General features: G+C 37.3%; 1 protein-coding gene across 6 annotated transcripts in view; it reads right to left on the bottom strand.

Annotated features, from left to right (window-relative positions):
* The window catches only part of ntng2b (netrin g2b), a 72,455-nt gene that overhangs the window by 7,872 nt on the left and 41,879 nt on the right, over positions 1–22,704 (bottom strand). For 2 of the 6 annotated variants that reach the window (XM_077194400.1, XM_077194410.1), the window contains exons 4-12: positions 19,234–19,406; positions 15,463–15,498; positions 11,858–11,920; positions 10,246–10,434; positions 7,430–7,582; positions 4,792–7,353; positions 4,447–4,542; positions 4,122–4,196; positions 1,595–1,762 (exon numbers count right to left, since the gene is read on the bottom strand). In XM_077194400.1, the coding sequence (XP_077050515.1) occupies positions 1,595–1,762; positions 4,122–4,196; positions 4,447–4,542; positions 4,792–7,353; positions 7,430–7,582; positions 10,246–10,434; positions 11,858–11,920; positions 15,463–15,498; positions 19,234–19,406 (3,515 nt within the window). The remainder of the gene's footprint in view (positions 1–1,594; positions 1,763–4,121; positions 4,197–4,446; positions 4,543–4,791; positions 7,354–7,429; positions 7,583–10,245; positions 10,435–11,857; positions 11,921–15,462; positions 15,499–19,233; positions 19,407–22,704) is intronic. The other 4 variants (XM_077194445.1, XM_077194436.1, XM_077194418.1 and 1 more) reach the window with 3 other exon arrangements.

The raw sequence follows: 22,704 nt of genomic DNA, 5'->3' as shown, positions 1-22,704 counted from the left end.
ATGTCTTTTTTGTTTCAATTAGAGGCATTTCCTGGCACTGTTTAATGGAAGATTTTTTGATGCAGATTCCTTGCTTTTGGATTTCCCTGATGCACACTTCAGTGAAGTCCACACTGGGTCTCTTTAAAGATTTACTCTTTACTACTCTTAACTCTTTACTATTTAGATGGGTTTTGGTCGAATCGGATCACAGGTAGACGAGGGAGACACATTCCCGTTTACACCTGGTGTTTTAATCAGTCTCTTTCGTCCACTTTTTAAAAATCCGATCCTGATTTCTTCCAGGGTAGGGTCTATGTGTGGGTAAATGTATGGCCTTTTTCAGTTCCTTCGATATATTGGACGAAATAAGCTCACACAAATTTACATATGAATGTGCCTGGAGACAATGGAAAAACATACGGAGAGCATCAGCTTTCGTTTCAACTCTGACAGCCCCAAGGACGCGTCGAACGAGTGTGTGTTAGAAATCAGGAATGGTACATTTTTCGTCTTCAAACCGAACTTGGCTCAATCCAAATGCGTTTTCCACTACCTCTGGAAGTTGAAAGTGAATAAGCTCAAAACGTTTTTAGTCCCTGTTTACACCTGTATTTAGTGTTGTCTGCTTCTAATCCAATCGAACAAAATGCATCTTGTTACCAGATGTATATTTTTGCTAAATTACTTTTAGTATCTTAAACTGAACAAAAGTAAACCACCAAAGACTGTCCTCCTCAGCTTTACAGTAGAGTCATAAATATTGTAATTTTGTTTATTATATATATATATATACATACAATTATATAATTGTAAATATTATCATTTCTTCAATGATGGCTGACTTCGCAGTTGATGACAATGAATGACTGCATTGCAAATATATTAAGGTGATTTACAACAGTAAATAGCAGGGCCCACTGAAATAAGTTATATTTTTCCCAAATTCTGTTCCATTTCATGATTTGATTATTTGTACAGCCCTACTTTTTCGCTGTATTCAGTGACATTTTACGTTGTACTGTAAACTAAATTTTTTTTGCCTGGTTGCAGTGATTCCGTCTGCGTTTTCAGCATTGAAAATCACAGGACCCTACTATAGTCAGCTAGTGTAAAGTTAATGACTTGCACTTTCCGGTTTGCTTAATGAAAATGAAATAATTATTTGTGAGATACCAAGCATAAATCATATAGTTTGTATAAATGTTATATAGGTGCATTCATTCATGCTCGTCTCAGCTTTTGTCAGGTGGTCCATTGTTTGTGTTTGAATTTGAGGATTTGTGTATTTGAGACAAAAATATGACTAGATAATTCAGAGTTTATCACGTGTAGCGATTCAATATTGTATTTTTAGTTTGATCAAAGAACAGAATGATTGTAATTAATATTTGTTTCAAGTTACATTCCGCAGATGTTTTTATCCAAAGCAACTTACATTGCATTCAACATATACATTTTCTCTGGGAATGGAACCCATGACCTTGGTGTTGCTAGTGCCATGCTCTACTGTTTGAGCCAGTGACATCATCTAATCATCTATTTTGCCTCTCTAAGATTCATGCTCAAATGCATGCATAGTATTCTAGTTATAAAAATGAACACTGTTACTCACCGATACACACATTCTCGTCATCGGGCTCCGCAGAGTTGTTTTTGAAGAAGCCCATGCGACAGTGCTCGCAGTTCTGACCACGCGTGTTGTGTTTGCAGCTCACACACGTGACTATGTTCAGGAAGTCGATGTAACTGCAGCGATTCGAGTGTCCATTACATTCACAATCTGAGAGGGAGAAGGAAAAAGGCAAAGTCAGCAACTCTGGATTAAAGTAAAGAAGGGTTAAAAGAGAGAAGAGTAAAGAAATGTGCTGGTTTTTAAGATGAAGTTCAAGGTGTTGATCTCTAAATGTGGGTGGTCATATGTTAATAAGCTCATGACATCATAAGCATGATGATTTAAAAAATGGTTAGAGTTAGAGTACATCTAAAAACTACATCAATCTCGATGCTGAATAGATAAAAAGCTATTGACTTTTTTTTTGCGTCACTTTGTGTCTTTCCTGCTGCACCCACCCACAGCACTGACAGCTGAAATGAAGATTTGTGTGCGTGTGTGTGTGTTGCTGACAGGGCGATATCTCACACACTCTTACGGGAGACTTGCCCACTCCGCATGCACGTGAGTGTGTGTGTGTGTGTGTGTGCTCTAGGGATGTTGGGAAATCTGATGACAGATGTTTTCTCTAAAACAGCTGTTTCCTCGTCTTCTGAAGCAGATCTTTTTGTCAAACTGCTTGGCTTCTCCCAGTTCTCATTCACACCTGTCCTGTATCCTACTCTCATGTCTGTGTCTTTCTGTCACTCATAGAGAATCAGTGTGCAGTGCGTTAATGAGCTATGTTCATCAGAGTGTCCTTTCAATGCAAGCAACTCATTGCACTTTGACCTCCATGAGACAGGTACAAGGTTCTAGGTAGCTAGTTTTTTCTCAGCAAGGATGCATTAAATTGACCATAAGTGACATTAAAGACAATCATAGTTACAAAAGGTTCTATTTCAAATAAATGATCTTCTTTTAAACATTCTATTCATCAAAGAATCCTGAAAAAAAATATTTTTCTGTTTCCACAAAAATATGAAGCAGCTCAACTGTTTTCAACATTGATAATAATAATAGTGTTTTGAGCATCAAATCATCATATTAGACTGATTTCTGCAGGATCATGTGACACTGAAGACTGGAGTAATGATGCTGAAAATTCAGCTTTGCATCACAGGAATAAATTAAATTACATGTTAAAATGTTCACATAGAAAACACTTTTTTAAATTTTAATAATATTTCACAATATTATATTATATATTATTGTTTTCTTACTGTATTTTTGACCAAATAAATGCTGCCTTGCTGAGCAGAAGAGGCTTATTTTAAAAAATAGTAGCTAATATCATAAAAATAAAAGAATATAGTCTCCCCAGTTTTTAAAAAAAATATCTTCTCTACCTTCGATGTTACTGGTTCAGTACTTCTTCCATCTGGTTTTTGATTTGATTTTGATTTGCTACAGCTTAAAGATGAGTGACAATCAGGGTCAATAATTTAAACTTTAACCCCCAGTATCACAGACTAGGCTTAAGCCTAGTCCCAGACTAAAATACATGTTTGAGCTGTTTTAACTCAATGCAACTTGCACTGACATACCTTAAAATATGTCAGTGTCATTGTTTTTTTTCTAAGGCATGTTTATAAAAGCTACTTAAAGGTCCTAATGGAACTAAGGTCTAATCCTGGCTTAATCTAAACCCTGTCTGTGAAACCAGGCCTAAGTGTTACATTACAATGCTTGAGCTGGGGATAATGCCGTAGCTTGATGCATGCTTCACAGAGGTCAGGGTATTGGGCAACACTAATGTGAATCATGTGTAAGAACTTTAGTCAACTCCAAACACGAATCAAAGTAAGATTATAATGTGTTTGGACCTTGATCATGTCAGACGTGTGGGACATTTCACCAGCATTTAAACATGGCCAATAATTAAACTTGTATAGCTAAATCTAATGTTGCACTTGCTGTATATATCTGTTTTTGTACATCAAAGGCTGTATAAAATAATGATATTTCATATTACAGTAAACTTATACAAATGCATGTTTAAGTGCATATTTATCAGACCAATTAATCAACTTTATGAATTTTTAGCTACTTCAGAATTTTTGTATCACTTCAGAAGTGTCTTTCAAATATTTATGCACACTTTAAAAGGGACCAAGAGCGAGAACTCAGAACAGAGCCTGTCTCAACACATAGGAACAGGCAAATCAATTAAACATAACACACAACACACTTACCTTACATGTCACAAACAGAGAAAAGTAGGGATGAAGGGATTGATGGAAGTTAGAAAGGAGACAGGGAGTGACATGTTGAGAAACATCATCAAACTCAGTTTTTGAACTCTCAACGTGTCATTACAGTGTTTATGAATAGAAGGGAAAAGTAGAATCTAGAACCTTACTTTTCCTTTTCACTTATAAACACTCTAATGTGTTATAGAACATTCCCTCATTCTTGTAAATACTATGATGTTGTACTTTGAGATCTCTGTTTTCGTTTTCTCATCTCATTATCATGTCTTCCTCACCTTTAAAGTCGTCATATATGATGCCTTTAAGCTGGACAGTCTGTTGCCCTCCAGAAAGTAAGAACTTCAGAAGAGCTTCGGAGAATAAAAATTCGTATTTTACATGTTCATCTAGAAACACTGCGATCACGTCTACGGCAAGCAAATCTGCAGCTATCAGTCCGGTTACAGGAGGGATGAGTTGTCTAATGCAGAACAGAATTATTGTGACAAACTAAAAACCATAGAAGCTAATACAGTTTATTGTTTATGTGGGTTCTAATGACTATGCACATGCAGTTATAGACTTCTACATACAATGCACTCCTTCTCTACCTCTCTCTACCTTTTTTATTCTCTTCATCTTTGTCTTCCATTTTTTCTTCTCTCTCCCACTTATGGGTGTGCTTTCCTTCATCCTCTTTTGAGTGTTTGGGTGGCTCTAGACGAGCAAAGAGAAAGACTGAGCAATCCAGATTAATTAATAATGTTTGAATCACTCACAAGGCCACGATGAAAAGTGCCATTTTTACTTATCAAACTGGGTAATATGCACCTACAAAATCTATAAAATTAAATTAGCTTTGTTGAAGTCTAAAAAAGCCTTTATAAGTCTAAAAAGCCTTTATTATCCTAAATCAAGTCTAGATTTTATACTACGGGCTGTTTGAAACTACCAGCTGAGCCATACCTTCAACATTTGTCCGTTTATGAGACCCTTCCTTCTCCTCTTCATGTGGCACGTGTATTGATGAAACCATCTCTACTTTTGATTCAGCAGATTCCGATATTGGCCTGACAGAGTGAAGCATTGGTGGGATAGATCCTGGTTTTGGGTTAGACCCTGGGTTTGACAGCACAGATTCGTGTATTGGCTCATGAGACTCCACTTTTGGCTCAATAGGTATGTGTCCATGAGGTTTATGCATTGACTCATGAGGATTCACTACAGGCCCATGAGGTTTATGCATTGACTCATGAGGTCTCACTATTGGCTCATGAAGTTTATGCATTGACTCATGAGGATTCACTACTGGTCCATGAGGTTTATGCATTGACTCATGAGGATTCACTACAGGCCCATGAGGTTTATGCATTGACTCATGAGGATTCACTACAGGCCCATGAGGTTTATGTATTGACTCATGAGGATTCACTACTGGCCCATGAGGTTTATTCATTGACTCATGAGGTTTCACTATTGGCTCATGAGGTTTATGCATTGACTCATGAGGATTCACTACTGGTCCATGAGGTTTATGCATTGACTCATGAGGATTTACTATTGGCTCATGAGGTTTATGCATTGACTCACGAGGATTCACTACTGGCCCATGAGGTTTATGCATTGACTCATGAGGTTTCACTATTGGCTCATGAGGTGTATGCATTGACTCATGAGGATTCACTATTGGCCCATGAGGTTTATGCATTGACTCATGAGGATTCACTACTGGCTCATGAGGTTTATGCATTGACTCATGAGGATTCACTATTGGCTCATGCGGTTTATGCATTGACTCATGAGGATTCACTATTGGCCCATGAGGTTTATACAATGACTCATGAGGATTCACTACTGGCCCATGAGGTTTATGCAATAACTCATGAGGATTCACTATTGGCTCATGAGGTTTATGCAATGACTCATGAGGATTCACTAATGGCTCATGAGATTTATGCATTGAGTCATGAGGATTCACTATTGGCTCATGAGGTTTATACAATGACTCATGAGGATTCACTATTGGCTCATGAGGTTTATGCATTGACTCATGAGGATTTACTACTGGCTCATGAGGCGTATGCATTGACTCATGGGGATTTACTATTGGTTCATGAGGTTTATGGATTGACTCAGGAGGATTCATTATTGGCTCGTGATGTTTCACTATTGGCTCATGAGGATTCACTATTGGCTCATGAGGTTTATGCATTGACTCATGAGGATTTACTATTGGCTCATGAGGCTTATGCATTGACTCATGAGGATTCACTACTGGCTCATGAGGTGTATGCTTTGACTCATGGGGATTAACTATTGGTTCATGAGGTTTATGCAATGACTCATGAGGATTCACTATTGGCTCATGAGGTTTATGCATTGACTCATGAGGATTCACTACTGGCCCATGATGTTTCACTATTGGCCCATGAGGATTCATTATTGGCTCATGAGATTTATGCATTGACTCATGAGGATTTACTATTGGCTCATGAGGTTTATACATTGACTCATGAGGATTCACTATTGGCTCATGAGGTTTATGCATTGACTCATGAGGATTCACTATTGGCTCATGAAGTTTATGCATTGACTCATGAGGATTCACTATTGGCTCATGAGGTTTATGCATTGACTCATGAGGATTCACTATTGGCTCATGAGGTTTATGCATTGACTCATGAGGATTCACTTCTGGCACATGAGGCTTATCCATTGACTCATGAGGATTCACTACTGGCCCATGAGGTTTATGCATTGACTCATGAGGATTCACTACTGGCCCATGTGGTTTATGCATTGACTCATCAGGATTCACTACAAGCCCATGAGGTTTATGCATTGACTCATGAGGATTCACTACTGGCTCATGAAGCTTATGCATTGACTCATGAGGATTCACTACTGGCACACGAGGCTTATGGATTGACTCATGGGGATTTACTATTGGTTCATGAGGTTTATGCATTGACTCATGAGGATTTACTACTTGCTCATGAGGTGTACGCATTGACTCATGTGGATTTACTACTGGCTCATGAGGTTTATGCATTGACTCATGGGGATTCACTACTGGCTCATGAGGTGTATGCATTGACTCATGTGGATTTACTACTGGCTCATGAGGTTTATGCATTGACTCATGGGGATGTATTATTGGCCCATGAGGATTCATTATTGGCTCATGATGTTTCACTATTGCCCCATGAGGGTTATGTATTGATTCATGAGGATTCACTATTGGCTCATGATGTTTCACTATTGGCCCATGAGGGTTATGCATTGACTCATGAGGATTCACTATTGATTCATGAGGATTCACTATTGGCTCATGATGTTTCACTATTGCCTCATGAGGTTTCTGTATTGGTTCATGAGATTCTGGTATTAAATCATGACCATGAAGTTTATACATTGTCTCATGTAATTCCGATATTGGCTTGACAGACACTGGAATTGACTCCGCAGATTCTGGCATTGATTCGAAAGACTCTGGCTCTGATTCAGCAGGTTCAGGTGCACTGGTGACTAATAAGATGATTCAGAGATTGAACACATACAGCAGATAAACAATGGATAAAAAACACATTGAGACTCTTCATACCAGTTTCTTCCCTGTGTCTGCTATGCTCCAGAACACTCTCCATTCTCTTTACTTCTTCTTCAATTACTTCATGTTTCCCAGAAGTATTCTCTTTCTTCTCAGAAATCTCCTCACCCTTCCCAGAATCCTCCACTGGTGGTGCTGTAGGGATTGCTTGGGAGCAATCATTTGAATAATCACAATGTTGGTTCATACACACAAACACAAACACTGTGTTGTGCTCTACTAACAGCTATTTCAACAGACAGCACACTAGCCAGAAATAACCTGTACATCAATCGTAAGAGTTTCACACTATACATTCAATCTATAGCAACCACAGACCAAAAACTCTGTGGTCTCTACTACACTTTTCATTGTCAACCACACATTAGGGATATGTCACTAAAACCACATCTACCACGATACTAGAACTTAATTTGACGCCTAACGAAATCTTCCACAGTCTGTTTCTCGGAATCTCTGTGGTGTGTCCTATCTTTTTCAACAGGAATCATGTTTTGTCATGGGTGCTTGGTTTGGGGATTATGTCTGTGAGATACTACAGTTTATCAGAAAGAGGGAAATGTCATTTTGGCTTTACAGGGCTTTGAAAATCAGGCTAAAATCACAGAATTACTTTATTCCAATCACATTATGTCTCAATGAAATTTAAATTACATAATACCTTCTTATTTTTTGTGCTAATTCGTATTGTGTGCTTTTTTGCCAGTGTGTACAGGTATCTCTACTGGTTCCTTTGAAAGTCCTACACATTGCAGAATCTCATCCAATCACCAGTCAGAACAGGTTTAGAAAATAAGAGATTTTTTGGGAAATAAAAATTATTCATGAAAAATTATCCATTTAGTTTATTTTACATACTAAGTTATTATATATATATATATATATATATACACTCACTTAAAGGATTATTAGGAACACCTGTTCAATTTCTCATTAATGCAATTATCTAATCAACCAATCACATGGCAGTTGCTTCAGTGCATTTAGGGGTGTGGTCCACTAAGGGGCCTAAAGTGTGCCAAGAAAACATCCCCCACACCATTACACCACCAACACCAGCCTGCACAGTGGTAACAAGGCATGCTGGATCCATGTTCTCATTCTGTTTACGCCAAATTCTGATTCTATCATCTGAATGTCTCAACAGTGATCGAGACTCATCAGACCAGGCAACATTTTTCCAGTCTTCAACTGTCCAATTTTGGGGAGCTCTTGCAAATTGTACCCTCTTTTTCCTATTTGTAGTGGTGATGAGTGGTACCCGGTGGGGTCTTCTGCTATTGTAGCCCATCCACCTCAAGGTTGTGTGTGTTGTGGCTTCACAAATGCTTTGCTGCATACCTCGGTTGTAACGAGTGGTTATTTCAGTCAAAGTTGCTCTACTATCAGCTTGAATCAGTCGGCCAATCTCCTCTGACCTCTAGCATCAACAAGGCATTTTCGCCCACAGGACTGCCGCATAATGGATGTTTTTCCCTTTTCACACCATTCTTTGTAAACCCTAGAAATGGTTGTGCGTGAAAATCCCAGTAAATGAGCAGATTGTGAAGTACTCAGACCGGCCCGTCTGGCACCAACAACCAAGCCGCGCTTAAAATTGCTTACATCACCTTTCTTTCCCATTCTGACATTCAGTTTGGAGTTCAGGAGATTGTCTTGACCAGGACCACACCCCTAAATGCATTGAAGCAACTGCCATTTGATTGGTTGATTAGATAATTTCATTAATGAGAAATTGAACAGGTGTTCCTAATAATAATAATAATAATAATATATATATATATATTCTTGCTTTTATTTGTGCTTCTTTCTTTTTCACCTTCTGTTTCCCAGTAACTTTTGCCTTAGGCTTGTGCAGTGTTGTATGGCATGTGGTTTAAAAATATTATCACAGCTTAAGAGGTGACAAGAAATTATTTTTATATCACTGTCCCATTATCACTTACAGTTTTACCAATTTGTTTTCATTTTGCATTTCATAGAATGAAACAGCTGTGTAATGGAGTGCAACTACAGTTTCTGTTCAGTGGTTTAGCTTGTTGTGTCTGAGCTTCATCGACGTGATTCTTAATTTGAATGTAGCTTCAGTAGTTACTGCACTTTTGAGTGATTGCTATGTGGTTGAAGGGAGTACTAAAATACATGAATAGTGGTACATGACGTTAAACAGACAAACCAAACTGCAATTAATCTTGAATGACAGATCGGTGTTGTTTGAGGTACACAAACGCTCCTGCGTGTACACAACGACCATGCTGTAATTTCATCAACGCACGTACGCGGTATGCCACTGGGAATCTCAAAGATCTCTACCTTTATTAAATCCATCCGAGGAGCTGCTCTGTCTCGCGTCTCAGCTGAGCGGTTTATTCCTCCCTCCATTTTTTCATGCCAGCTTGACGTTTTCTGATCTGAGCTCGAGCTGGAGTTCTCGCTCACTCGTTAAACGTCATGCAGTATTCATTCCTCGGGTGCGTATGTGCGTTTCGATCAATGAGTGTGTGTGTGAGGTGGTTCTTTGTTTTATATATTCACAGGCTGCCCTAATCCGCTTTGTGCTGAAAGATGCAAAGTCACTCTATATTTTGACAGAGGAAAACACTGTCTAATTGAGCATTGATTTCCCACTGTGCACATGCTTTGGAGCCGTTACCCACAATCCTCTAGGGGTACGTTTGAGTAGATGACTTACTGGCAGCAGAGTTGCTGAGCTCTTGGCTTGGCTACAATGCTTTGACTGCCAATACAAGTCTTTGAAAGATGCTTCTATAACAGACTAGTAACACTAGCACACACACTAGTGCCCTTACCTGTGCTCTCTATATGTCTGTGAACAGGCCCCTCCTCCAGGGGTGTGGCTTTGTGGGGCGTGTCCTCAGTGAGAATATGAGAAGGGGGTGTGGCAGGGGTTGGGGCTTCTGTAGTGGTATAAAGTGCCTGAGGCTCTATTTTAGCTGGTGGGGCATGGTTTGCTTTGTCTACGTGCACTGAAGGAGCATCTAATGGGATTTGAGAGGGAGTATAATAGAAACGGGTTAGAGCAACCAGAGTCAGCATGGAATACGTGCAAACATACAAAGTGCTGAGCTTAACAAAACCTCTTGCATTTTAAATCTTGTAGTTTGGTTCTTGCAGTTGCTTTCAAGTGTCAAGTGTAATTCCATTCTGCACTGCAGAGGCAGTTATGAATTCATCCCATGTTCAATCTGTGTGTTAAAATATTCAGAATGGAATACTAGAGTACTGCTTACTGTGCAGTGTATACTGTCCAGGGTTGTGCAAAATTCAGAATAGAACGATCGACTCTGTCAATTCATGAGAATGAAACTGCAACGACAGGAAGAGGAATTGCAATTAAACGTAATTCAACAAGTTCATTCTGCTAAATGAAGTGTTCCATTTGCTCCATTTATTAATTTACATTTATTGTTTGTCTATCCATAAAGCCTCTATAAACCTTCAAACTTAAAGGCTTTTAAAACCTTTTTCAAGACTTTTAAACTACTTTTAAAATTTCTTTGTTTTATTGCAGTTAAAATTACTTTCAAATTTGAAATGCATTACATTCTTGTTTAATACATCAATTCAAATTCAATAATTGACTGAGAATTTAAGTCATTTTCAATTCAGTTCTGAATGTTGCATTGCCTACCATTTCAAAAATAAATATGATGCAGTATGTAACAACACATTCTTAAAACACTCATTTTGTTATGTTAAATCAGTGCATGCCGTTTAATTCTCAACAGTAAATACAGTGATTTTATATTTTTATTATTTTATTTCAGATAAAATGTATTCCCGTTTGCCAGTCTGCAGAAAGCATGGTTGTCATTTGGAACATATTCCGTGCGTCATCAGTTGATCTGACCAGAGCACACTTGTAATTGCAGAGCTCTTAAGTGAGATGCTGTTAGATTGTGAAGCTGCGATTTATTGCAGATTGTCAGTATGCATGTTTTTGTGCATGTGTGTTTGTGTGCTTGTGGAGTTGCAGATGGCACTCTGTTGGATTAAGGCACATTACATCATCATTAAGCTCTGCTAATAACGCAGCAACTAGTATAGTCTATGTATAGTACCTTATATTTCATTATATATTAATCTAGACATGTTATATTCAGGACTTACTGTGTCCAGCACCTTTTTTTCTACCACCTCATAAATAAAACATTTCATAAAACATTAAAGTGTAATAATTAATAATAATAATAATAATAATAGATGAAAAGTTAATCTAATTAGTAGGCTTTAATTCTCAGTTGTTTTTAGCAAAATTATTTTATTTGTACACTTGGGTAATATAACTAGGTTTCTAGATCTGAATCTCTACAGTCTATGCAGATGCCATGCATAATTTCTAGCTTTTTTCCTACTTTATTGTTACAACTACGGGAGCCTTTGAGGGTCACCCTGTCCCACCTGTGTTCAAAGCTGGTGATTCTGTTATAGCTGTAATGAAATCTTCAGCGAAAGTGTCAGTCACTGTTGGCATTAAAGACGAACAATAGCAAATTAACGCGCATTTGAAAACAACGCCTGCAGGCATTGATCTGAAACTACAGCAACAGAATAATCACAGACAGACAGACTCTTATTTTATGCTGTCAAGTGCGGAGTATTCCTTCTTGATATCTCTGTCTTTTGATCATATACACTTCTGTTCAAAAGTTTGGGGTCGCTAAGAGTTTTTATGTTTTTGAAAGAAGTCTCTTCTGCTCACCAAGGCTGCATTTATTTGATTAAAAATACAGTGAAAACAGTAATATTGTGAAATTCAATTCAATTTAAAAAACGGTTTTCTGTTTGAATATATGTTAGACTGTCATTTATTCCTGTGATCAAAGCTGAATTTTCAGCATCATTACTCCAGTCTTCAGTGTCACATGATCATGTCACAAATCATTCTAATAAGATGGTTTGCTGATTTCTGATTATTATCAATGTTGAAAGCATAGAATTTCTTTACTCTATAATTTTTTATAAATTTTATACATCCTTGCTATATAAAAGTATTAATTTCTATCAAAAAATTCATACTGATCCCAAACTTTTGAACAGTATAGTATACAAAACAAATACTGACCTATATAGTTTTAAGATCTAATGTTGGAACTTTAACTCCTTAATGCATTACATTCGCTTAAATTAATATTTGATTGAATTATGCAAATTTTCCTTAATGAAAGAGAGAATGCCTTTCATGTCATTTCCTGTGGTGTGGTGTTTGTGTGTAGTGGTTTATGGCCATTGCCCAACTGACCAACCAGTATCCAGAGGATCAGACTCACGGCTCTGACCTCGTTATCCCTGTCAGAACACACACACTGACCCTGTATAATCCCTGTGTGTGTGTTATGTGTTCATATTAAAATGAACACGCACTGTAATGGTGTGGCTGTTTGTTACACTGTAAAAAGTGAAAATCAGTCGACTTAACTTTAACTAAAATTTAGGAAACCTGTTGTCTTAAAAATTACTACGTTATTAACTTCAAGCTTAATCGAAAAAATTAAGTAATGTGGAGTTGTCAAGTTCACATAACTTAATTTTTCAATTAAGCATTCAGTTTATTTACTTAAAAAAATTTAGTAAACCCATTGCCTTAAAATTGTTAGGTAAGTGAACTGAACACTTTTTACAAGACCTACATTTTGGGGTTTCCCGAGCCTTGCATCTGTGGGGAGAATAAATGTATGAATGAATATATGCTGCGTCGTTCTGTTCTGGTTTCTGCTTTTCTTTAAACAAAATACAACCCTTAACGGTAACCTGTGTCATTTGGATCATTTACAACGCACCATAGGTTACCACACATACCCTGGCCTACATATCTCCCCCTCTTCTTGCACATTTGAGGTGTGTGCGTGCGTGTGTGTGTGTGTGTGTGTGTGTGTGTGTGTGTGTGTGTGTGTGTGTGTGTGTGTGTGTGTGTGTGTGTGTGTGTGTGTGTGTGTGATGTTTCCCCTGTGTGGGAGACCTGTAGACCTTGAGACTACATGGGAGAGAGAAAACACAGACATGATCTATGAGTTTGATCTCTCTAGGCCATATGCTACACACACACACACACACACACACACACACACACACACACACACACACACACACACACACACACACACACACACACACACACACACACACACACACACACACACACACACACACACACACACCTCAAAAAGAGCCAAAGTTAGTTGCCTTACACAAAAACACACACACACTGTCTTTTTAAAAATGCATTCTAAATTCTTATGTGGCTCCAGTGACATCATTTCCTGTTGATTCCTACACTTAATTTTCCTGAATGGCAGCTCAGATGCACCAACGTCATGTCGCTGGAAGGCAGTTTAAAGCTTTACGACGTTACACAAACGCTCTTAAATTCCTGACATCACGGAGTCCGGGGCTTCACTTCCACTAAGTGCTTTTCCGCAGGAACACAGACAGCTTTAAAATTAGACTAACGCTACGGCGACAGGATCTACTCAGCATTCCTTGAAAAATGCTCTGCCACAACGCATAAACCAAGCCAGTTTGAGAAAACTTTCTGACTGAGTTAAATCGCATGCATTTTGTAAACCGTTCTTGAGTTATGAGTGCTTCGAGATCCTTTAAATGTGTTTGAAATAGTGCTAGATACTTTCACACAAACACACAAACCAATGGTCGTCTAATCTGAAAGACAACTGCTGAAAACTCAAAGTAGCAACTGTTGTCATTAAGGAAAGCAACTGTAGAGATATCGCTTAGAAACATGTGATTATCATAGTTCCTGTAAATATATCATAGTTATAGTTAATACTGTAAAACCACTATAAAGATAGAAAGTTTTTTTTTTATTTGTTTGTTTTAGTTCTGCAATTTCCTGTATATATAAATTTTCTTTTTAACATCTTACTGTATTGACAACAATTGCCTCATTTGTGCTTATTTTTTACTGTAAAGAAAAAATAATATTTTCATTAAAATTAAGCTTTTAAATTATTAAAATATAGTTAATATGTATAATTAAGCATATACGTATAGCTAGAATATAAATAATAGATCATTACTAAAAATCTAGTAATTTCCACTGTTATTTTTAGTATTTATACACTTTTATAGTATATTTAAAAGATTTTGATTTAGCCTTTATTTTCAGTTTTCGTTCTGACGTTATACTTTTAGTAATTTTTTTTGTGCTTTTGTAATGTATTTTTTTATATATTTCTATTTAGCTTATTTTTTCAGTTTAGTGCCTTAACTAACTAAAATAAAACAAGTGAAAGTAGATGTTTTTCATCTTATATTTTACTTTAATTTTTATTTCAATTAACAAAAACTTTATTTTCACTCTAAAAATGCTGGGTCGTTTCAACCCATGTTTGGGACAAATATAGACAAGCCCAACCGTTAAATTTAACAGGGTCATTTAAACCAATGGTTGGGTTCATCCATATTTGACCCAAACATGAGTTGAAACATCCCAGCATTTTTAGAGTTCTGATTGACATTTTAGTTTCATAAGACCAACAAAAATAACTGCAGTAACTATGGTAATTTGGGGGGAATTATGGTTATCGTGGTGAATTTCTGCAGGGATGTTTCTGAGAGCAAACCACCAGCTGTACTGTTGTTTTCTGGGAAATCCCTTCTTAGATGTTGGCTGAGATTCTGTTCTGTGTGTGTGTGTGTGTGTGTGTGTTAAGTGCATGTAATGATGTAGGCGTGTCCTCAGAGTAAATCTCTAATTTCTCTTATTCTCTTTGAACCCTTAAGGAATCGCGCCATCTTTCCTGCGTCTCTCTATGCGCCTTCCTCTGTATCTCCTGCTCTCTGATGTTCGGCTGAATTGCGGCTAGATTCAGTGATTTGACGATGATGAAAGCCACGGGACAGGCGGCCCATGAAAAATGAAGAAGACATAACGAGGGATGGAGCACAGAGACAACGAAGAAAGAGAGCGAGGGATGACTGACATATCAGAGAGAGAGAGAGGATGAAAGAGCCATCCTCTCGTTTCTTGAGGGTTCTGTACTTACTGGAACCAGAAGAAGAGCCAGCCAGCGCCTGAGAACCTGAAAGAGAGAGAGAGAGAGAGAGAGGGAGAGAAAATGTGTGTGTCAGTAGCTTTGTTCCAAAACCTACTCAGTTGTTTTCAACATAGACAGCTGTCTAATTCTAAGCCAGCATCCGAACTGAAATCATGAGTGACTGATCTGGAACATTCTGCATCACAGACGTTGCAAGACGAAAATAACATCCAAACTTGTAATCTATTATGGCCAGATAAAGATATAAAAATCATTCTAAATGTAAAAGAATAGCAGAGCCCACACCACACTTATGACGCTAACGGAACAGAGGAACGATATCATTTGGAATCAGAATAGTTTTGTCCAGCCGATGAAGGATAAAAACATTGAGAGCCAATCAGAATCCATCCTGCTTTAATGAGCTTGAGCATTTAAAGCGACAGACGACAAAACTGAAGCGTGCGCTTAGAATAAACAGAGCGATTTCGTCCGCTGGTTGACGCTAATATAGTCATCTTTACAGTTATCATTCTACGTGTCATATTAAATAGTGCAAAAGTGTAAATAATTCAAGATTTTTAATTTGGCTAGAAAAGTAGAAAAGAAAATTTAACAAAGCACTTTACAGTAAGATCTAATTTGTTAACATTAGTTAACTACATTAGTTAACATGAACTAACGATAATGAATACTTCTATAGCTTTATCAATCAATTAGTTATTGTTAATTTCAAGACTTACTAATAAAAAATTTAAAAAATCAAAAGTTAATCTGTTAGTATTAGCTAATGCATTGTGAACTAACTTGAAAAACGATGAACAATTGTTTTAATTAGTTTAAGTTGACACTAACATCGCTAGTTGTGAATTTGCATGCAAATTTGAATGTACACACAAATATACATTTTTATGTTAATGTGTATGTGAATTTAAATATTAAATGAAATATGCATATATTAAATAAATTATACAAATAATCAAACAGCCATTTTGATCAGATGCTATGCTTGTTGCAATGGGTTCAGGTATTCAATATTTTGTCCTGTTTTACCCCCAAAAATTGACCAAATGCAGCATAATTTAGAAATAGGCCTCTACACATGAAATGCATTAATTTATAATAAACACTGCAGCTTTCCATGAAAAATAAGAACTGTCAGTTTTGATTTCATAAGTATACAGTATATTAAATAAATATATGCATACATTAAATTATAAAAATAATCAAACAGCAATTTTAATCACCTTGTTCATTGCAATGCATTCAGCTATTCTCTTTTTGCTATCTAGGTAGGCAGCTCACTAGGTTTTGGAACAGAGTTAGTCCATTAAGGCCAGATAAATACAGTATAACGATAAAGATATAGTTCTAAATATCATTCTAGTGGTTCCTGTTCAGATAGTGATTAGTGCAGATTTGGGACGCTTTCTCCACAGAGGAACCTGTGCGTGTGTGTTTCTGGTGGAGTGTGTTTTATAGGCTGGGAAAGCAGTTTGGCGTCTGCGCGCTTCTCTTCTGTTCTCTGGGAATTGGGCCGCCACACCAGCAGTCTTGATCTTACTGTGAGCTGACAGGTCTGTGAAGTCTAAAAGGCTCTGCAGCGCTCGGGTGTGTAAGTGAAGTGAGTCGAGATCTGCAGTCTGCTGAATTCATCTGTGTGTGTGTGTGTGTGTGTGTGTGTGTGTGTGTGTGTGTGTGTGTGTGTGTGTGTGTGTGTGTGTGTGTGTGTGTGTGTGTGTGTGTGTGTGTGATGCCCTAGATTATTATTTTATCATGAGAGCTGCTGGTAAAATGGAGGGATGTTGTGTTCCAAAGGATCTCCCTTTGGATACTGTACAGAAGGGAGGAAAAATGAAATCCGTGTTCATTTTCGCTTTGTCTCTTTTTCTCATTCTATCGCTGTGCCCTTTTTCACCTTTTTTTCTTTGTCTTGCTTTTGGTTTCTCTCTCATTTCAGTCCCTCCAGATCGTTTTGTCCACATTTTCAGGGATAAATCATATCCAGGCTGGTGGATAACGTGTGTGTGTGTGTGTGTGTGTGTGTGTGTGTGTGTGTGTGTGTGTGTGTGTGTGTGTGTGTGTGTGTGTGTGTGTGTGTGTGTGTGTGTGTGTGTGTGTGTGTGTGTGTGTGTGTGTGTGTGTGTGTGTGTGTGTGTGTGTGTGTGTCGGAGTGTAAAGATCTCTGAAGCTCAGAGGAATTCTGGTCGAGGAATTCTGAACCCAGAAAATAATGAGGACATTTCGTTATGACGGGCTTAGATATGCAAGACCTGTATGATTTCGGAGATAATTAATTCCCTTTTATAGTAGAATAGAATATTATATAATTAATTCATCTTGATCAAATCTGATTATTGTGTGTGTACCTGATATTCGCACACTTGATGCAATTGATTTTGCAACAAAACTAGCATTCACAGCAGCAACTAGAAACCAGAACCTATAATACATTTTTTTTTCTTTAATTATAATCCATCCTTGGGATACAACGTTAAACTGAAGGTCCTGATTTTCTGAGTTAATTAAACATCCCAGGATGTCCTTCAGAAAAAGAGAAGGGGTGTAACCCTGGCATGCTGGACGAATTTGCCCATTGGCTTCTATAAATCATCATGCCCTCCTAATCATCCCCATATACTGACTGGTTCATTACTTTGTCTCCTCTCCACCAATAAACTGGTGTGTGGTGGGCGTTCTGGTGCAATATGGCTGCCGTCGCATCATCCAGGTGGATGCTGCACATTGGTGGTGGTTGAGGAGATTCCCCCCTTTTATATGTAAAGCGATTTGAGTGCCGAGAAAGTGCTTTATAAATGTAAGGAATTATTATTATTAGTAATCGTAAGTTTGTCTGAGTGGAACAGTATCTACAGGAGTTGGACAATGACACTAAAACACTGACCAATATAGTGATTCACATCTATATATGTGTGGGCAATCTTCACTGATTTCTATCGGTAAGAGTAGAAGCGATAGCTCAGCTGTACATAAAATATTGCAATCCACACAACACAATGGAGGACATATCAAAGTTCAAAAGACGCCAAATTGTTGGTGCGCATCTCGCTCCACAGAGGTCGGCTGCTATTGACAAACCTTTGCTCACTTGTGCTAAATGTTGGATTCAATGGTGCCAATAGAGGAAATCTTGTGCTGTGGACAATGTGAAACATGCATTGTTCCCTAATGAGTCCCCATCACTGTCTTTCCGTGGGAGTTACGGTGTGGAGAAGCCCCAAAGAGTCTCAACACCTGGACTGTTTCTGCCCAGAGTGAAGTACGGGGTGGATCAGTGATGGTTTGGGCTGCAATATCATGGCATTCCCCACTGAGCTTGATGTGTGCGTCACTGCCAAGAACTACCGGACCGTTCTGGAGAAGCATGTGCTCCAAATGTTTCAAACATTGTACCCTGAAGGCGGTGCCGTGTATCAGCATGAAAATGCACCAATACACACAGCAAAACTTGTGTCAGAATGGTATGATGAACATGAAAGTAAAGCTGAACATCTCCCATGGTCTGCACAGTCACCAGATGTAAATATTTTTGAGCCACTTTGGGGTATTTTGGAGGAGCGAGTCAGAAAACGGCTCAAAATCCCTCTGGCCACTGTGCAGGACTTGTATCTGTCATTCACAAGATCTATTGATGCTGAATTGGGCACAAAAGGAGGCCCTACACCATACTAGTACATTATTGAGGTCTGTTTCAGTTTCAGTTTCATTGTCCAACTCCTGTATATGTTGCATTTGTCAGTGTGTGTGTAGTTTACTCACACGAGTTGGGGGATCCGTTGGGTGTTGGTAAATATGATCCTGATTTCCACGTCTTGGCTTTGAATCCTTTTTTGCAGCGCTGACAGTCCTGTCCGGTCGTGTTGTGTTCACATTGACACTGTAAGTTGCCTTCCACATACACACACTGAGACGCGTGGAGATTACACTTACACCTGAACGACAGAAAGATGGAGAAACATTATTTGACATTACTTGCATTTTTGTCGAGCTTTTTACTTGCCACTGCTTTAGCTGTACTATAATACAGGCCATCTGAATGTGAATTTACATTTGAATGTTAGTGAATTTGAACATGAATTTATATTTTAATACTAATGTCAGTGTTATTTTAGTATTATTTTATATACTATTATAGTATTTAATAATATTTAGAATTAGATTTTATTTTGATATTTTCAGTTTTCATAGTTCAGTTCAAAGTTTAGTAACAGTTCTTCATCCAAGTTTCTTTGCCAAGGCAAAATTTCTTGTTTATTTATTTTTTTAAGTTTTTCCCTTAATATTTATAATTTATTTTATTTCAGCTTCAATTCAATTAACAAAAACAATAGTTAAAATTTTAGTTTTATTTAACAATAATGACTGGTTAATGTGGATTTTAAAATTAATGTCAGTGTTATTTTATTTATACTATTTTAGTATTTAACAATATTTAGAATTAGCTTTTACTTTTTATTTTCCATTTTAATTTCAGTTTAAGTTTTAGCAATTTTGTTATGTGCATTTGTAATTTTGTTATTTTTTTTTTTCTATTTTATTTCAAATATAGTCATTAAACTTATTTTATCTTATTTTTTATGTTATGTTATCTATATTTATATTTTATTTTATTAACTATTTCAATTAACTAAAACAATATTATTTTTAGTTTTAGCTACAGTAACAATAATGACACTGGTTAATGTGAATGTGAATTTGATTTAAATTCTAATGTCACATTTTTTTATTTGAATGTGAACATAAATGTGATTATTTTTTATTAATGTGCATGTAAATTTGCATCTGAATTTGATTCTGAATAACTTTTTAATAAATAAATTAAATTAATAAATTTTTTCCACGCCTTTTTTACTTTCAAGAAAAAAGACAAGGGAAAAAGTATTTGAGACAGTTTTGACATTGTGGTTTTAAATGATTTAATGTGCCAAAGTCATTAAGAAATGAATGAATACGGTATGAAGGCCAGCAGAAGCATTTCAAAGCATCTTTATAAGTTGCGCTCAAGCAGGGCAGAGCGCTTTCAGAGACATAAAATACAGGTGTGAGTGTGTGTTGGCAGGTGGAAATGTATCTAGAGCGATGAACACAGGTGTGCTGCTGTAGATTGGGCCCAGTATAGCAGAAATGAGTGTTTGTGTAAGACCAAATGGCCCTGATCCTAAATGAGACTTTTCCACCTGAGCAGAACAGTGTGTGTGTGTGTGTGTGTGTGTGTGTGTGTGTGTGTGTGTGTGTGTGTGTGTGTGTGTGTGTGTGTGTGTGTGTGTGCGTGTGCGTGTGCGTGCGTGTGCGTGTGTGCGTGTGTGCGTGTGTGTGTTACTGTCGATCTTCAATCCAGTTTGTTCCACTGGAGTGAACATGGATCCATCAGCATCAAATATTCACAACATCATCCTGTACCTTGAGCCAACCCTCATCTATCTCTCTCACACTCTTTTTTTCTCGCAATTTCTTTTCCACTGCCTGTGAACATTATTCCCCCTCTTTCTCCTTCCCTCCATCTCCTTTAACCTCGTTCTTCGACGCCATTGCTCTTCTACATGCGGTGTAGTGTGTACTGAAGTGGTCTGACTTAAGCTATCTGTAGTGTGAAGTGTTACTTCATTTATCAGACCTTTCCGTGTGCGTCAATGTGCACTTTAAAAAATTAAAGCTCCAATTAGGGTTTATAGCCAAAAACGGTTTAACAGTCTAATGCCATTCGTTTGAACCTTTTAAAAGCTTTATAAAGAAGTTTTTATTCCCTCAATGTTTACAAAAGCATGTGTGATCTGGTGCTTTAAAGAATGCAGAAACCAAAACAATGATAAATGAATATGCATATGTGATGTATAAATGGTCACATGTTAATGTGATTATGATGTCATTAAGTTATTAATGAGTGAATAACTTATGAGTAAGAACAACCCTGTTGTCCATGTTATGACCTCTTTAAGCATCTAGAGAGTCATTCTGAACTGACTAGGAGTTTGAGTTTTCTCTCTGGGATTTGCAGTTTGGTGTGGTGTGTGTGGGTCTGATGTGCGGTTGTCCTGTTGGGATAAGGATGCTTCTGTAGTGTCCTATACGAGCAGCTGGGACAGCAGAATTACTCCTACCATCTGCTGGCCCTCACCTCTCACAAATGCTGCGCTCACAATCTCAGATTTTCTTCATATCAGCTCAGAATGTACAACACACCAGTGCACTTTAACCTTATAATAAAGCCTACTGTACTTTGATATGCACATTTCTAAGGCCTCTAAATGATCGCCATGTTCAAACTTTGCTGAAAAATCTGATGCACACAATCTACTGAATGCCTTCTGTCATTTGATTGATATAGTTGATAGACTTTTTTAGCAAGTAAAAGGCCTTTTAGTATAATTGTAGGTTGTGGTTCACGTCTTTTTTTACTGTTGTAAAGATCTCATTGATTTACATTAAAAGAATTTTTCATCTTACTTCCATTTAAATATCAGCATCTGCACCAAATTGCATATTATTGCTCAGTTTGGGCCTCTGAATAAAATTGAAGCGTTTTTTCCTCTTCGAGTATGAGCTCCATATTCTCACTAAATCATACTATATGAGCCATAAAAGCCTGATGTATCAAATATCAGTAAAAACACATATGCAACATTTTTTTGTTTGTTTTTGTCTGAAGGTTCAATAATTAAATGTAGCCTTTTTTGAAATATAGCCACTAGTTAATTCAGTTATTTAATTTAATTTAATGGTTACTTCAATAACAGCCAGTAAAAATAGACGTGTTTCCATTGGATGAACTTGACCTTCATCCTCCACATCCTGACTCCAAGCTCAAGAACACAGTTCCCACTCCTTTAAAATTCCATTATCTTCCAAAGGTTTTTTTCACGCATTTCTACAATTTTTTTGCACTCACAAAGAGCAATTCCTAGCTGACTGAATATTTTATAGCAGAGTGTAACTAGAAAAATTTAAATTCATAACAGAAATTCCCATGGCTTTTGAATATTTTATTTTTTCTATGATTTTTTTTTCAGGTCTGCAAATCATAATATTTAAACCCTCCCTCATTTCCACGTTTTCCTCCTCCCTACAATCGACTGGATTCAGGTACGATGATAAAAAAGTTCATGAAGTTTCTTTATAGGTTCTTCAGATGCGTCTTTAGGTTTTCTAAAGAACTAGAGAATCAAAACTTCTTTTTAGATTTGAAAAGGTTCTACTATGAAATCACAACGTAAAAGGCTTTTTGAATTGGAA

This window comes from Siphateles boraxobius, unplaced genomic scaffold (genome assembly GCF_051911475.1).
Source record: "Siphateles boraxobius isolate OS27281-9 unplaced genomic scaffold, OSU_SipBor_1 11, whole genome shotgun sequence".
NCBI lineage: Eukaryota > Metazoa > Chordata > Actinopteri > Cypriniformes > Leuciscidae > Siphateles > Siphateles boraxobius.
The sequence above is the reverse complement of the archived record's forward strand: the minus strand, read 5'-3'. Positions and strand labels throughout refer to the sequence as shown.